Source organism: Mustela nigripes, chromosome 4 (genome assembly GCF_022355385.1).
Source record: "Mustela nigripes isolate SB6536 chromosome 4, MUSNIG.SB6536, whole genome shotgun sequence".
Lineage (NCBI taxonomy): Eukaryota > Metazoa > Chordata > Mammalia > Carnivora > Mustelidae > Mustela > Mustela nigripes.
Genome location: NC_081560.1, coordinates 5,609,473 through 5,625,941, shown reverse-complemented (window position 1 = coordinate 5,625,941; position 16,469 = coordinate 5,609,473). Strand labels below are relative to the sequence as shown.

Below are 16,469 nucleotides of genomic sequence, written 5' to 3'. Positions count from 1 at the left end.
TCTCCTGCCTGTACTCTGGGACTGCCTTGAGTGGGTCAGCAGCACCGCCGCCCCCTGGACGGGGTTCGGGGTTCGGAGCTCGGCGCCGCCTCCCCCTCCTCCCACACCCAGCCCCTGCCCTCCGTTACTGCCCCCCCCCCCACCAGCTGCTGTCCAGTAACCCTGTGCCACACCTGGCGCCAGCCAGAGCTCACCCAGAGAGGGGACAGAAGTATCATCCCCCTTCCTGAGTCTGGAAACTAGCTCTACAGCCAGACAGACATCCAGGCCACAGGACCAGAATTCCGAGGATACCACAAGGGTAAGTGGCTAGATGTTATCAGGCCAGCCCTTCTCTAGGGACCCACGCCTAGGCTTTGCTTTGGAGGAAAGGGGAGGAGGTAGGTTACTGATGGCAGAATAGCCACTTGGATTCCCAGCAACATCTTGCCAAGCTGCGGGCAGAACCCTGAGCTCCCGGTTTTCCCTGATCTAGCCCTGACTAGTCCTGATCCTAGAAGGACCTGAGGGAAACACCTTTATACCTTTCTTGAAGGATGAGAACTTGCCAGGTTAAGGTCCCCGCTCTCTAACCTTCCATTCCTATAACCACTTTGCTGGTGGTCCTTGTTTTCTGCTGGAACTTAACTGAGCTGGGTGTGGCAGGGCTGGCACACTCCGGGGGCACCTGCCTGCCTGCAGGGAGATAACCAAGCAAATGCTACACAGAGAGGAAACCAGACTGTGTTTTCTTGATTCACAGCCCCTCTGCAAGGCCAGTAAGAGCCTTAAGCAAAGAGAAGAGCAGAATTAAACAGGGCCTTGGGTATGTATACGAATGAGTTCCTGGGCTCAGAAATTATTAGCAATAATCACTTCCTTTATTTTACCTAAGGAAAACCAGCCACTTGAGTGGCTGAATACTGCCTGTTATAGTTTAGGAGGCCTCATAGGTAAATCCAGAGGAAAATGGTCACCAGGATCTTGGTGTCCCCCTGGCCCCCACCTGCCCTGGGGCAAAGAGCCAGAGAGCATCTGCTCTGCCCCTAGACCCTAGACCTAGACGTGAATTCCCAACTGCCAAAGTGACAACAGCTCCTGGGCTCACCAACCACTGCCTGGCTTCGCTCCTAAAAAGAATCGAACCCTGTAGGTTCCTTATCTGGGCAGAGACCACCTTAATCTAGGTCAGGAATGGGGCTGGCCTGGACGGTGTATTTTAGCCTAACGGTCAAGGCTTGCTGAAATTTAGCCCAATAGAGAGGACCTGCCCTGGATCTGTGCGTCCCAGCTAGGGAGCTGCGGCGCGGTGGTGAGTAAGCAGTCACAGCCCCAGGCCGCATTCTATTGGGTCGCCCAAACCAGGCAGGAGGAAGAGACGGCCAGGGAAGGCCTGTCTGCTCCTCCGAGGCGGGCAGCAGATGCTTGAGTAAGCAGTGGCTGGCGGGCCACTCCTGGAAGCGGGAGCAGCTGCCGTTTTCCAGGGACAGTGAGGAGGCTGGCCAGGTATCTGACCCAGCTTGTGTTTCCCTCCCTGACCTTGACCTCCTGAGTCTCCTCGCCCTGCCCGGAGAATTGCCAGTTTCTCCTCTCAGTGGCTCTGTTCTCTGCCCTGGCTCTCCTCCCGACTCCGCGCAGGCTGCGTTTCTCCCCGGGAAGCCCTGCTTACCATGCTCCCAGCTGCGGCTGGTTCCCGTATCACTGCTCTTTCCCCCGGGTCTGCAGCCCCGCTGCACGGCTGGCCCAGGAGAGGAGCCCTTCTGCGAAGGTGGGGGAAATGGCAAATGACTTTAGTTGGTCTTGTTTCCCCTCGCAGTATACCCAAGTGCCCCTGAAGGCTCCTGACCTCACGCTGACTTTGTCCGCTGAGGCGGTCCTTCGTTTGCTTTTAGAATCCCAGCCCCGAAGCTCCCAGGCCCTATCTCTGCGGCTTCCCCCACGGTACACAATTGTCCCGAACGTCACACATTCGCGCCTGCCTCATCCCCTTGCAGTGGGCCCTCTCGACCCATCTCGTTTTATAACCGAGGAGGATTGGGGATCCCAAGCTGCGTGACCCACACGATGGGGAGAAGGAGACCTCACGATTAATGCAGTAAGAGCAGAACTGGAAAGGAGTCTGACTCCAGGCCCTCCCATCTGGAAATTCCGAAAGGTGGCCGAGATGGACTCGGCTGCTGAGTCCTCTGCGCGGAAGAAGGGGATTGAGCTCACCGGTGATCCGGGTGAGCCCCCAAGCTGCCCTAGTCACGGACAGGACTGGTCACCTCTACTGAGTTAGAGCCTGGACATCCCTCCACCAACCCAGGGTCAACCACTTTGTTTCCCCTCGTGATACAAAAGGGAGCAAATCTCTCCTGACATCTGCCAGCTCTCACCAAGAGAAGAACGCAGAGATGAAGAAGCTTGCCTTGTTTAATGGGGAGAGAGAAGCGCTGTGGCGGGAGCATGGGTCGAGAGGTGTGGACTGCGGGAAGCACCCAGACGGGAAGTGGAGGTAGTTGACCAGGGGAGACGGTTGTGCTGAGGGGTTCTAAGGAGGTTAGGGACAGTTGGTTTCTTCGTGTGCCCTGTCCGACAGACCAGACAGGCCCCAGCACGAGGCAGGCAGGTGGACCTGAACCCTGGCTGAAGATGGAGGGGACAGTCCTTTCCCAGCCTCGGGTTCAGACAGACAGACGGAGGCGGATAGCTCCACATATACAAACTTTACAGAAAATAAATAAGGAGCTGCGATCAGCTTGGCTAGGCTTCATCCTGAATTCTCCCCACCCCTGTGAGAAGTCATTCCTGGGAACCTTCCAGGCCCTGGCATATTAGAACCCACCCCCTCCCCAGGAGCCCTCCTCCATCGCCACAGCTCCTCAGCATTGAGCACCCAAGCCCCTTGAACCCTGAAGCCCCCAGCCTGAGGGGCTCTGGAACAGGCTCAGGGCCCAGGGCCGGTTGCCAGGAGAGCACAGCTAACACTGGATTTAGTGGCCGCCCGAGCCCCCCTCCCAGGGCCGGATCACAGCAAGAGCCCGCTGGGAGCACAGAACCTAACCCAGTCTCCAAGCGGGCCGGGAACGGATGCTTTGCTTCCGAAATCCTTGGGAGCCCTTCAGGGCCGAGCCCCCTGTTCCATTTGTTGGTGCTGGCTCCGCACCGCAAACCTGTTGACGTGCACGGGAATGGGGACGACAATCTTGGGGTTCCTCACGGGCTCCCCGGAGCGGCTGCTCACGTTGCCGGCTTTGATGCGCTTCCACTTGGCGCGCCGGTTCTGAAACCAGATCTTGACCTGCACCTCGCTGAGCTTGAGCGCGTGCGCGATCTGGGACCGCTCCGTCAGGCTCAGGTACTTCTTGCAATGAAACTCCTTCTCCAGCTCCAAAAGCTGCTCGCTGGTGAAGGCTGTGCGGCGCCGGCGGCTTTTGCCCCCTGGAGCTGTGACTCCTGGGGCCACCGGTGCCCCCTCCTCCGCTCCAGTCCCCAGGCTTCCCTTTAGCTTCGGTTTCGGTCCCAGGAGAGCCGCGGGGCCCCCTGCAGAATTGTCCAGAAAACCGTCGTCTTCGCTGTCACCGCCCGAGCCCTCTTCCTCCTGCTCACTGCCTGCTGGGTCTCCTGCTCGGGCCTCCGGCTTCTCCTCATCGGAGCTGTACACCTTCCCCTCTGCTGCGGGGAGCGAAAACCAACGGATGGGCAAGGAGCAGGCGAGGAAAAGGCAGGCAGGTTGGAGGAGGCACGTGGGGCCATGGCCAGGCGCGGACAGGACGGCAGCAGGAGGAGAGACAAGGAAGGGGTGAGGTGGGGAGGAGGGAGACGAAGACAGCACATCCGGGATGTGGGGTGGGGAAGAGGTCAGGGAAGACAAAGAAATGGAAAGAAAGGTATTAACCAGCACAGATTTCACTGTAGCAAGTGCGGGGAGGGGCGGCCAGTGCACATCAAAGGGACGCCACTCCCGGCTTCGGCTTCCGGCCCCGGCCCCGCCTCATTTTCCCGACCCACTGGCCTTCCCAGCTTTCTCCAAACCCCGGGCCACGGGCTTTTCACTCACTTGCCACCCTCCAGACCCAGACAGCATGGGTCCCAGCGCCAAGCGGTGTGGGCCTGGCTCTCCAGCCTTCCTGCTGCTCTAGGCAGGACGCAGTGCTAACGTGGTGTAGACGGGGAGATCACACTGCCGGCCTGTTACTCTCCGGGGGACCCTCACCTGCCCCGGGCTTGAGCTCTGCTCTGGCTTCTGGCTTCCCACTTCCCCTCTTCCCTAGATCCAGAATCGCAGAACCTCATTTCCAGATGGAAACTTAAGGGTCCTCTGACTCCCCATTCTCACCAGCCCCGCCACGGCAAATCTGGGCCCAAGAAATGTTACCAAGGGACCTGGGTGGTGTCCTTACCCTACCTCCGGTTCTCCTGGACCAACCCAGCCGGCGCTGAACGCAGCGCCCTCCCAGCGGCAGGCCACCCGCGCCGCGCACAGAGCTTCTCCCCGGGCCTCAGCTCTCCTAGGCCCCTTCCAGTGTCCCCTCCTCAACCGTCAAATGACCTCTGTCTCCCAGCCAGGATGCAGGAGCAGCACACAGCTGCTTTCTGCTCAAGTTCCGAACCGGAGGCCGCTGAGCTTGGTGTCAGCGGGACGAACTGGAGGGAAAGCGGCAGACGACGAAGCACGAGAAGCGCAACGAGGGGGGACGGAGGGGGACAGAGGGGACGGAGGGGGACGGAGGGGACGGAGGGGGACGGAGGGGACAGCCGAAGAAATCTGACTCACTGGGTCGGTGACAGGTTACAATCACAGCCATAGCCGATGTTTCACATCTATATGTAACTCTAATACTTAATTCACTCATCAGTTTTAATCTCATCCGCGGACAGTTTTGTCAGAACGGCAAGTGACCGATCGCAAATGTTCTCAGCAGCAGAGTTGTACAGCTGCCTTGTTTTCTGCCCAAAGAGCCAATAAGCCACGAAGAAAAGTCAGAAGGAAACTGGCCAGTAGGGAAGCGAACAAGAGGAACCGGGCGAGCGGGACACCAACGAGTGAGCTCGCTGCCCCGGAGCTCGGGTGTGAAGGGGCTGGGGTTTCCCCAGGGCGGAGGGCCTCTGTCTATAACCACCGCACGTCACACGGACGCGGGTGCGAGAAACGACCCGAAGTAAAAGAACTTCAGGGAACAGTGAGATGCCCTATAAGAGGAGTAGGCCGTGCACTCCGAATACCTTCCAGCCCCTCTCCAAGTGCCTGTGCTTCAGAAGGAGCCTCTCGGGGTCTCCAGGACCAGCCCGGGAGCCCTCCCCAACCCAAAGCCCCTTCCCGGACGCCAGCAAGCCACACCTTGTCCTGGTCCTAGAGCCGTGTTCACACCTCCCGGGAGGCCAGACTTGCCACACCTCGTCCTGGTCCTAGAGCCGTGTTCACACCTCCCGGGAGGCCAGACTTCTCAGCCCCTGTCCCGATGGCCCGTCTCCCTCACTCAGCGTCCTTCACACCTCAAGGGTATTTTCAGCCCCAGCCCCTGCCTTTTCTTCCTGTCGGGCTTCCTTTAATTTCAAAACCCCTGTGGCGCGCCCTGGTTTAGGCTCATGCAGCCTACCCACCCCTGCCCTGCCTCCGTGAGTGCTCTCCGCTCCCTCAAGCACCCGCGTGACATCTGTCCGTCCGTCCCTTGGTCTGTCTACAGAGGTTGCTTCTTGCCGTCCGTCCCGCGCTTCCTCCCAGACCTCATTCTAGCCAAACGCGTGCTGTTTTCTGCAGGAGTCACAGCCTTGGTTCTCTCCCTCACCGGCGACTCCTCCCCATGCTTTCTTCCATTTTCACAGAACTCAGGCCTGCCATGTCCCAGGCGGAACTCCTGACGACCTTCCCAGCTTGGTTAGTGGGAGTTCCAGCCTCCTGGTTCCTCTCTCCCCACCTGCCCCACTCCCGGAGCCCGTCCCCACTCCCGGGGTCCCCTGCAGCCGACAGTCCCCGTCTCCTTCACGTCCCGCCGGGTTCATCTCCCTGTTCTCCAGACTGGTTTCCCTGCTCTTGGCCTCCCCTTCCCGCCCCTCCCCTGCCCCTGCTCTCCTCTCCCCTGCTCTTTCCCCAGATGACTCTTCTGTTGAGAATACTACACTCTCCGCGTAGATTTCTGCATTCGCTCATTCCTGGTCTCCCTCAGGTCCGTACTTCACCTAGATGTTCCCCGATCATCCTCTTAGAATGGAAACCCCCAGTACTTCTATCTGCCTTTTCTGCTTTGTTACGATAGTACACGTCACCCGCATTATTCATGTATTTAGTTGGCTGTCTCTTCCTATTAGAATATGAGCTTCCTGAAGGTAGGGAGTTCTAATATATTTTTTCACTGCTGTGTCTTCATCTAGAAAATCATCTGCCCAGAGTAGGCAGTCGATATATTGCTGACTTGTTGACTAAATAAAAAACGACTCCCAAGCACTCTCTCTCTCCTTTCCTCCTCTTCTCTCCGTCTTCTGTCCGCACCCCTGTCCTTCCTACCCCAGAGCCTCTCCTAAAATAGTCCCACAGCCCCCGCCCTCCAGCGCCCAGAAGACATTGTCTCCATGAGTATCACTCTACCCACTTTCCAGTATGACCTCAGATCTCACGTTAACTGGGCAGAAGCCCACATGCAGTGGGGATCTATAGGATCTTATGCTAAAAGAAAGAAAGGGAAATCCTTCACATCACTACTAACTCCTTTCGATTTTTAAAACCCAGTACATAACAAAAAAGAAGAAGAAAATCTTGTAAAAACTCAGTCCAGTATTACATATTCTAAACAGCTGCTAAAAAGGCAGAAACTAGATTTCAGAGCTTGAAGGATGAAACCATTTCGCACAGCTCCAAGCACCCAGGGGGTGTCCAATAAATCTCACCGACGATGACTGAGATGAGGCTCCCAGGCTCCTGGATCTGGCAGGGACCTCCCGGGATCGTGCCATCCATCCCTCTGTCTTCAGACAGATTCCATCAAATCAAGCCCACAGAAGCAGACCTCCCTCAGTGCTGCTTTCAAAGCCATAACAGGGACACAGGTCCGCAACCTCTCCTGGTTACTTGATCCCGGTGGGAGGCAGAACGGCAGGGGCAAGAGTTTCTCTCTGAGCCTTTATGATCGTGACCCGGAGGGCTCGGATAAGTAACTCTTAGAAGGAGGTGGGGGTGGGGCGATACGGGAAACCAAGCAGGAGGGAGAAATACAGCTCCGCCCTCCAAGGAGAGGGTCTCGGGCAGTGAGGGACACGGAGATGTGGGAAAGAAAGGGCCAAAGCAGGCAGGAAGAGGACTGGGGCAGGAGACAAGTGGTAGGAGACTGAAATGATGAGTCAGAGAAACTGAAGGGGCCGGAAAGTTTAGAGAAGGGCCAGAAAATGGGGTGGGGGGGTGGGAATCGGCGAAAAAGAGAGGGAAAAGCTTAAAAACAAAACAAGAAAAATCACACCCCCTACCTTCCTTCCACCAAGATAGAGCACTTTAAGCCACAATCGACACCCGAAGAGGACACATACTCAGCGGAATCAGACGGGCCCTGCAGTAGCCCAATCCGTAACAACAGAGCGATCCTGAAATGGCTGACTATTTTCTTATGGACTAGCTACAAAATAAATGCAAGCTACTTTCTTTTATCTGAATTGTAATGAATATTAATAGTAAATATAATCAAACAAAATAAAACCAAAATTGCACACAGAACACTGTGTTGACTAAATACTGATGGAAGCAAATCTTTCTGATAAAATTTCTAATTACAAAATTTGATTTAGAATAATTGGACTTGGTAGATATAATGTCCATAAAAGCAAATTACTAATTGCAGATGCTAAAATTGGTTGATATGAGGAGGAAAAAAAAACCCTTGATCCACAAAATGAGACTTCATTGAAAATTCTACATGGGAAATGATTCTGATGAGAATAATTTTTAGCAAAAGGAACATTTTTAAATTGGAAACAATTTGACTATGTATATAGGTAGGCCAAACAGATAGGAAGGTTCTGTTCTCTGTGTGTGAAGATGAGGTTATTGGTAATACAAGAAAATGTTGAGTTTTCAGTTTGTTCCTTAGGTGTCTGGAGTCTCAGAGAAGTGTGGTATCTACAGCGTGGGGCAGACTCTTACCAGGAAACATCTAGTGTTCTTGTCACTTCTCCCAGGGGACGCTATAACCCCGAGAACCAGAAACCACCAGGTCTGCCCCACGGTTGTCAGGTCCTGCCTGGGGCACCTTCCCATGTCCAGAGAGTGGTACTTGGGCTCCAGGCATACACAAGGCATGGGGCCTTGTTTCCAAGAGGACGGGAAGCAGCACCAGAGAGCTAGAAAAGCCCGTCTTGCGAATAGATCTGGTCGGGCTGGGGAAGAAATCACAGAACCCACGGTAGGTATTCTCCAGAAAAGTAATAAATAGCAGCAGATTTGCACCATTTCCACAGCTATGGTCACCAAGAACAGTGGGCTCGGGTTGTGGTGCAGAAAACCACTTTAGACTCCCAGCTTTGAGAACCCACAGAACCCCTGTGCTGCCCCTCGCTCATCCTCTCCTGTTTTAGCTTCTATAAAATCAACAGCCTTGACTATCCATGGAAGAGAAGCCCCCCCCCCCGTTACACTCGGTTTTGACTTCTCTTCCCTCTACTTCCAATGTGACTTCCCCCTCACCCTCCCCGAAATACTGTCAGGACCATAAGTCTCCCCTTGATCGTCCTGGGCCAACTACTCAGCTTCTTAAATCCAGGAACAATTTGGGGGAGGTCAAAAGGTAGAAAGAAACCTAAGTCATCCCTCAAAAAAAAGGCATGTTTACCACCATTACCACCACTCTCATTTCTAAATCTTCATCACGATGCCCAGGACAGAATTATTTCTCTGTTCTTTCTGGAGACAGTACTTTCTCCCATCATTTACAACAATTAGTTCACTTCCAATTTGTGTTTCACTCGTTCCTGCTAATTTCATGCTACTCCTCCTCCCTAGAACTTCAGATGCAGTAAGGGACATTCATTTTCAGCGCACCTGGGTGGCTCAGTGGGTCAAGCCTCTGCCTTTGGCTCAGGTCATGATCTCCGGGTCCTGGGATTGAGCCCCGCATCGGGCTCTCTGCTCAGCGGGGAGCCTGTCCCCCCCCCCTCCCCCCCCCCGCCTTTCTGCCTACCTGTGATCTCTGTCGAATAAATAAAATCTTTAAAAAAAAAAAAAGGAACATTCACTTTCACTTTCTCTCCACTCTTCTGATGACCCTTCCACATTCCTTACTCCAAACTGACATGAAGATTTTTCTCTACACCATGGCAATCCAGAACCCCTCCGACCTGGAAGACAGGTTCGGGGCACTTTCCCCACTGCTCAGAACTCCCCTCGTGACGGAGCAGCCCTACCGTTGTCAGTAACAAGGGCACCCTCGTTATCTTCGACATTCCACAACATTTTCACACATATTATTTACCTTGAAGCAACTCATTGAAACAGAGTAGACCTATTGGTAGCACTAATAGAAGGTTGATAAACTTATTTCAGGTGAAAAACTGAGTTTCCAAAAGATGAGATGATTCTCCTAAGTCACACGGCTACAGACAGATTAATGTCTGGAGACTTGGTCCCTGAAATCTCCAACAATGCTCCTGCTACCCCTTCCCCTCCCATTCCAAGTAAATGCCCAGACGCCTCATCAGATAAATACCCGTGCCACCAAATCCAGTTGGGGTTCAGACCTCCTCCCTCTCACTTACCCTCCAGAGCCTTAGCCTGATCACTAATGTCTCCCCTTACGCTCAGAGGCGGCTCTCACGGTTGACATAGGAGCGGCCCCACTCACCAAATTCCACCTTTGTCCTCGAACAGGCTATTTGTCCTGTCATTCCAAGAGACAAAATTCCTACCAGATCTGTTTTTTCCTTCCATTACTGCTTTGTATGATGTAACCCTATCAGTCAGCATTCCTTTTATTTAGAAATATATTTTCTCGTTTAAATATACTATTGCTTGGGTCGCCTGGGTGGCTCAGTCAGTTGAGCGTCTGCCTTCGGCTCGGGTCGTGACCCCAGGGTCCTGGAGTCGAGTCCCACATCGGGCTCCCTGCTCAGTGGGGGGCCTGTTTCCCCCTCTGCCCGCCACTTCTCCTACTTGTGCTCTCTGCCAAATAAACCAATAAATTTTAAAAAATAAAAACACTATTGCCAAGCTACGGAAACAGTTTTGGTTTAATATCCATCTTTTTCCTAGCTTCTAGTTTACGAATGCATCCCCCCTCCCTCAAGCGCAGCTCTTCCTATCCAGGAACCGGCCGAGGAACAGACACTTTCCTACCACACTCCTGTCTCCACCCCTTCCTCATTACAGAGCTCCCTCTCGCTGTCTCTTCCATCACTCCTAGAGCTACCTCTCTAGCGGGGGAGAAGGTTTTTCTCCGTGAGACTGAAAAGGAGTTAAGATACATCCCTGCCTTTCTTTCCGGGGGAGGTGGACATCTGCTTGGGGTCTGTTTTTGTCTCCTCGGGGTCCCTTCATCCCTTTGTTCCCTAATAACACCCCCTTCCTCTGGGCACTGCTTCTCATCAGCTACCTAGTACAGTGGGACCGTCAATCACATCTCCCCACCTCTGTGACAGCGTAGGCACGTGACCTGCATCTGACCAATCCGAACATCCTATCTCGCCCATCTCCCTGGAGACTGGACTCAAGCTAGTCAATCAGTTACTCCAGAATTTTGTATAAGCCAGAATCCACTGGGGTCTCAACCTGGGGTTATAAAAAATTAGATCTGCTGATGCTTGTGCCTCCTTACTTCTCTTAAGGAGGGAATGAGGCAAAGCAAGAGAGGGGCCGGGCTGAAAGGGAAGAAAGATCTAATAATACCGTTTGCATTTCTGGATCCCCTCAACCCCTGTACTTAGAGTCCTGTGAATCAATCATTGACCATTTCAGCTTAAATTGGAGTTGAGCTACTGTCACTCTCAAACCAAAGAGTTCTCCGTGCAATGCCGTAACTGGAAGTGACAACGCTCACGTGACCCCAGGGAAAGTAAGTCTCTCCTCCTCACTCGCACAGCTCTCCCATCCCAAGTAATGCTCCCATGTTACCTGAAATTATTCCTAATAACACCACCTAACCTTCCACCAGTTTGAAATTCACTTGGACTTTTAAAAAAATCTCCCTGGGGCGCTTGGGTGGCTCAGTCGGTGAAGCATCTGACTCTCGATTTTGGCTGAGGTTGTGATCTCGGGGTCGGAAGCTCCAGCCCTGTGTCAGGGGCCACGCTCAGTGGGGAGTCTGCTTCTCTCCTTCTCCCTCTCCCTCTGCCCCACCTCCCACTCTCTTTCTAATAAATAAATCTTTTTAAAAATTTCCTTAATCCATCTGAGTATGAATTATTTTAATCCAGTAGCTTTGCTCCTAACATCAACCTGAGATCAGTTATATGACAGAATAGGAACTGAGGTGAAGAAAGGAGAGGTGGCTTGTTTTTTGTTTTGTTTTGTTTTAATATATACAATGTAAAGAAAAGAAGAAGAAGGCCCCAGTGGGCAAAATAGGGCTTTGGGTGGTCTTGGGATCCACAGAGAATGTCCCAAATTGGAGACAGAGAAACCAAAGGAGGGAGAAAGAGCCAAAGGAAGGATGGAATCTACCCTTCTGAGATGCAGACATTGGTTCTCTCCTGGCATTCCCTGCAGAAACAGCTCTCAGAACACAGTGCGGTTTCTGTCATTACTTCCAGCTGCATTTCTCCTTATCAATAGAGAGTGTCACGTTTCCTAGCCAGTTCTTGGTAAAGAAGTCTTCCCCAGGGGCGCCTGGGTGGCTCAGTGGGTTAAGCCTCTGCCTTCAGCTCAAGTCATGATCTCGGGGTCCTGAGCCCCCAGGTCGAGCCCCGCATCAGGCTCTCTGCTCAGCGGGGAGCCTGCTTCTCCCTCTCTCTCTGCCTACTGCTCTGCCTACTTGTGATCTCTGTCTGTCAAATGAATAAATAAAATCTTAAAAAAAAAAAAAAAAAAAAGAAAGAAGTCTTCCCCAACTTAATACCCAGCTACGCTCCCCATCCATTTCCAGTACCAGAGCGACACCATAATTCCTTGCACACCGAGTGCTTCAGGATGCTGGCAAATATCTTCTCGTTGAACCCTTAACGTCGTGAGGTCCCTGTTGTTGCGCTGTTCTGCTGGTGAGGGAGCTGTGACCACAGAAGTTAATATTGGGCTGTTGAGTTTTCTCTCACAAAAAAAAAGAGGGTCGCATCAAGGTCTGTACCCAAAGCCCATGCTTGGTCGCCTGTGCCTCCCCCATCTCTTTCGCAAACACTGAATTCTCACGTCGCCCATCACATATATCGTACCAGATGAAGAGATAATAGAGAAGTCCGGGAACTGATTCCACAACTTCTCTTTTCCGCACTCCCCTCCTTCCTCACCAGGTAAAGTCGGACACAAGAGATCCCCAATCTTTTTGGCCTCAATAAGATCGCTCACCTTCGTGAAATGTTTCTCTCTCTTATTTAATAGGACAAACGTACACAGCCACAGCTCCAGTCACCCTTCCCCAATCCAAAATGACAAAGCCTTTTCCATCCTAAAGCCCAGCCCTGATTCCACCTCAAGATACCCACATCCCAGCCTGAACTCCTCTTGGGCTACCACAACTCAGCACTGGCAAGGAGAGAACTTTCCCCAACCCCTTTGCTCACGGTGCCTTTTTTTTTTTTTTTTAAGGAAACAATGCATTAATAAAGGTATCCTTAAAGATAAAACAGAATTATAGAGCCGGAAGTGACCTTGGAGGTCATCTGAGTCAAAGCCCTAATTGTACTGATGAGGAAGTGAAGCAACAGAGACACGTGTGGCCAGGGTCCCTGAGTCCTGAGCTCCCAGGAGCTGCGCATCTCGTGCAGAAAGTGGCCACCCGTTCCAGCACAAAACGCTTCCTGCCTTCGCTCTCAGGATGACTTTGTCTTCCTCCCATTGCTCCCAACGCAGACTTGCTCTGTGATACCACTGCCTCCACAGTTCAGGCAAGAAATCCGTCTCCCATTACCCCCCGCTCGGAGGGATCTGTCTCCCTGTCTCCTTCCTCAATGTTCACACCCCAGTCTCTGTGAGGCTCTGCAGCCCCCTTGCTTTTAACACAGATTTCTAGTTCATCACTCAAAGGTCATTCGTTTCCCTTCCATGCTGGGAAGGGAATGGAGATGCTGCTTCCCAAGGACGTGCGTAACTGCCTTGTCTCCTCCTCCTACGACTTAACTCAACGTGCGGGAACCGCTGCTCTATCACACCAGATTCAAGCAGCTCTTCTCCCCGACTTCCTTCTCCCAATTAGCACCTCAGTACTTCTTCCACATGACTCTAAGCTGCCAACTTTCTCCCATATTTCCAGTGAAAAGCCCCAACCTCTTCTCTATCACTCCCAAGACAGACCTCTTTGCTCGCCGTCATGGGCAGTGCGGCCGTGGGTGCCATCACCTGCCTCGAGGGCTCTGTCCTTTCCATTGGTTTGGAACCAGGGCTTCCTCTCTCCTACCCCAGCGTGGGGCATATTTTTTTTTTGTTCCCTCTAGATAAAAACTCTTTCCCTGTCATCGTTCCTGTTTCAGTTTCCCTCTTGTTGTACATCGGCTCCATTATGCTGTCATTTCTATTCCCTAATTCCCACGTCAAGGCAAAGATCCTCCTTTCCCGGTTACTTTCGAGGCAAAATTTCTGCCTGTAGCTTCCTGTCATTACATTCGTCTCACGGCAAAGCACTTGGTTCGCCATATCATGCTCCTCCTTTCAATTAAAGTATTTCCCCCTTTGGGGCACCTGAGTGGCTCAGTGGGTTAAGCCTCTGCCTTCGCCTCAGGTCATGATCCCAGGGTCTTGGGATCGAGCCCCGCATCGGGCTATCTGCTCAGCGGGGAGTCTGCTTCCCCCACTGCCTGCCTGCCTCTCTGCCTACGTGTGATCTATCAAATAAATAAATAAAATCTTAAAAAAAAAAAAAAAGCATTTCCCCCTCATTATTCCAATTACTGCCTTGCTCCCATTACTCCCAGCACAGACCATCTATGCCCATCGCTCTGAGCACAGGAATTGTCCTAATCATCTACACACACCCCCACATTTCCATATGGCACCGCAGGGATCCCCCTTTTCTACTCAAGCCTCCCAACTCTCACCTTCACTGTGGTATAAGGCACCTCAGTATTCCGATCCTCCAGATAAAATGTTCATCTTGTCGTTCTGGGATCTCGGTCTCTCAACCAGGGCTTCGTAACCCTATTTGTGCCCTGAACTCCTTGGCAGTCTGATACAACCTATGGACCCCCTCTTAGAATAATGCTTTTAGGTATATAACATAAAACACATAGGATCACATCAGAAGCCAACTATAGAAAAATGCAGTTTTCAGATACTTAAAAATGAATTTGTGTTATAATCATATATGTTTCTTTATTAATTCATTAAACAAGATGCCTCCAAAGACTATACATTTATAAGAAAATACCTGTAAATTCTGCTGGTGACACAAATATCTGTAATTTCTTTTTTTTTTTTTTAAAGATTTTGTTTATTTGACAGAGTGAGACACAGTGAGAGGGAAGAGAGCAGGGGGAGTGGGAGAGGGAGAAGCAGGCTTCCCATCGAGCAGGGAGCCCAACGCGGGGCTCGATCCCAGGACCCTGGGATCATGACCTGAGCAGAAGGCAGATGCTTAATGACTAAGCCACTGAGACCTATAATTTCTGTTGCTGAAACTACTGTGGTTTCTGCTCTACACTCGTAACTAAAGAAAATGCAAATTTTAGTTAGAAGTTAGTAAAAATAAAGACATACTTTTTCCCTACCCCATAATGAGTAGATCCATTTATAAGACCATGAAATCCGTGTTAGAACCCTACTTTAAATATTGAAGCTAGAAAAGGAAACTTTTATTTTATGGAATGGAAAGAAACATTAAAAATAATCTCAATCAACCTCTATGTTACAGATGAGGAGACTAAAGCCTAGAAATGCTGTATGACTTCGAATCTCCCACGGTGTCTGGAGTATAGTAAGTCCATCACAGACACAATAAACGTTCCCTGAATTGAAGGAAGCAATTGGCCACGGTTGTGCAGCTAAGGGACAGAGCTAACACCTGAGCGCATGTGTCACACCTCCTTGATAAAAGTTCTTTCAATCTTATCATTAAGTTAATGCATTAAGTTAATGCCACATGTGCCTTTCTAGAAATGCCAATGGAACCAACACTCTCACTGTGTGCCTTCCTCAGCATTTCTAGGGAATCATGGGTCTCCATCCATCACTTCCAAGAAAAATTTCCCTCCTGTCTCTAACAACAGAAGTCTCTGATTTCATGTCACATTATTATTTCCCATTTTTTCTCTCATCAGTAAATACATCTGGACAGTCATAATGGGCACCTAATCAAAAATTAATTGATGGGGCACCTGGGTGGCTCAGTGGGTTAAAGCCTCTGCGTTCAGCTCAGGTCATGATCCCAGGGTCCTGGGATCAAGCCCCGCATCGGGCTCTCTGCTCAGCGGGGAACCTGCTTCCCCCTCTCTCTCTGCCTGCCTCTCTGCCTACTTGTGATCTGTCAAATAAATAAATGAATAAAATCTTTAAAAAAATTAATTGATGGGGCATCTAAAATGTTCTCCTGCTATAATCAGGTGCTTTGCTTACAGCAATCAGCCCTCAAATTTCGTGCTCCTAGGAAGTTTCCCTAGTCTCCTTGCAGGATTTCCATCATTATTGCCAATCACTGCTCAGAAATTAGCCAGTTTGGGGGTGCCTGTGTGACTCAGTTAAGTGTCTGACTCTTGGTTTCAGCTCAGATCATGATCTCAGGGTCCTGGGACTGGGCCCCCTGTCAAGCTCTGTGCTCAGCGGGGAGTCTGCTTGAGATTCTCTCCCTTGCCCTCTGCCCCACCCCTGCTCACTTGCTAAGATAAAATAATTTTTAAAAATTAGCTAATGTTTTTTAGGTTTTTTTTTTCAAGATTTTATTTATTTATTTGACAGACAGAGATCACAAGTAGACGGAGAGGCAGGCAGAGAGAGAGAGAGGGAAGCAGGCTCCCTGCTGAGCAGAGAGCCCGATGCGGGACTCGATCCCAGGACCCTGGGATCATGACCTGAGCCGAAGGCAGCAGTTTAACCCACTGAGCCACCCAGGTGCCCATGTTTTTTAGTTTTTAAAATAATGTTCACTACACTGCCATCTCCTGATTTTGTTCGATCATATTCTCTTTCCTAGATCAACTCAATGTTTTCTTTCCAGATGTTTTCTTCACGATATGCTCAACACAGCATTATCTGTCATGTCAATCTCACTGTATTTTTATCATCCATCTAACAATTATATATGGATTATCTACCATTCTTCACTTTAAAAAATATTTTATTTATTTCACAGATTTATTTCACAGATTTCACAAATAAATTAATTTATTATTTATTTATTTATTTCACAGAGATCACAAGTAGGCAGAGAGGCAGGCAGACAGAGAGAGAGAGAGAG

At 51.1% G+C, this 16,469-nt stretch overlaps 1 protein-coding gene across 1 annotated transcript in view; it reads right to left on the bottom strand.

The window, feature by feature from the left end:
* Positions 1-77: 77 nt before the first annotated feature.
* The window catches only part of GBX1 (gastrulation brain homeobox 1), a 21,348-nt gene continuing 4,956 nt past the window's right edge, over positions 78-16,469 (bottom strand). The window contains exon 2 of the mRNA XM_059396101.1: positions 78-3,636. Coding sequence (XP_059252084.1) covers positions 3,083-3,636 — 554 coding nt within the window. The 3' untranslated portion in view covers positions 78-3,082. The remainder of the gene's footprint in view (positions 3,637-16,469) is intronic.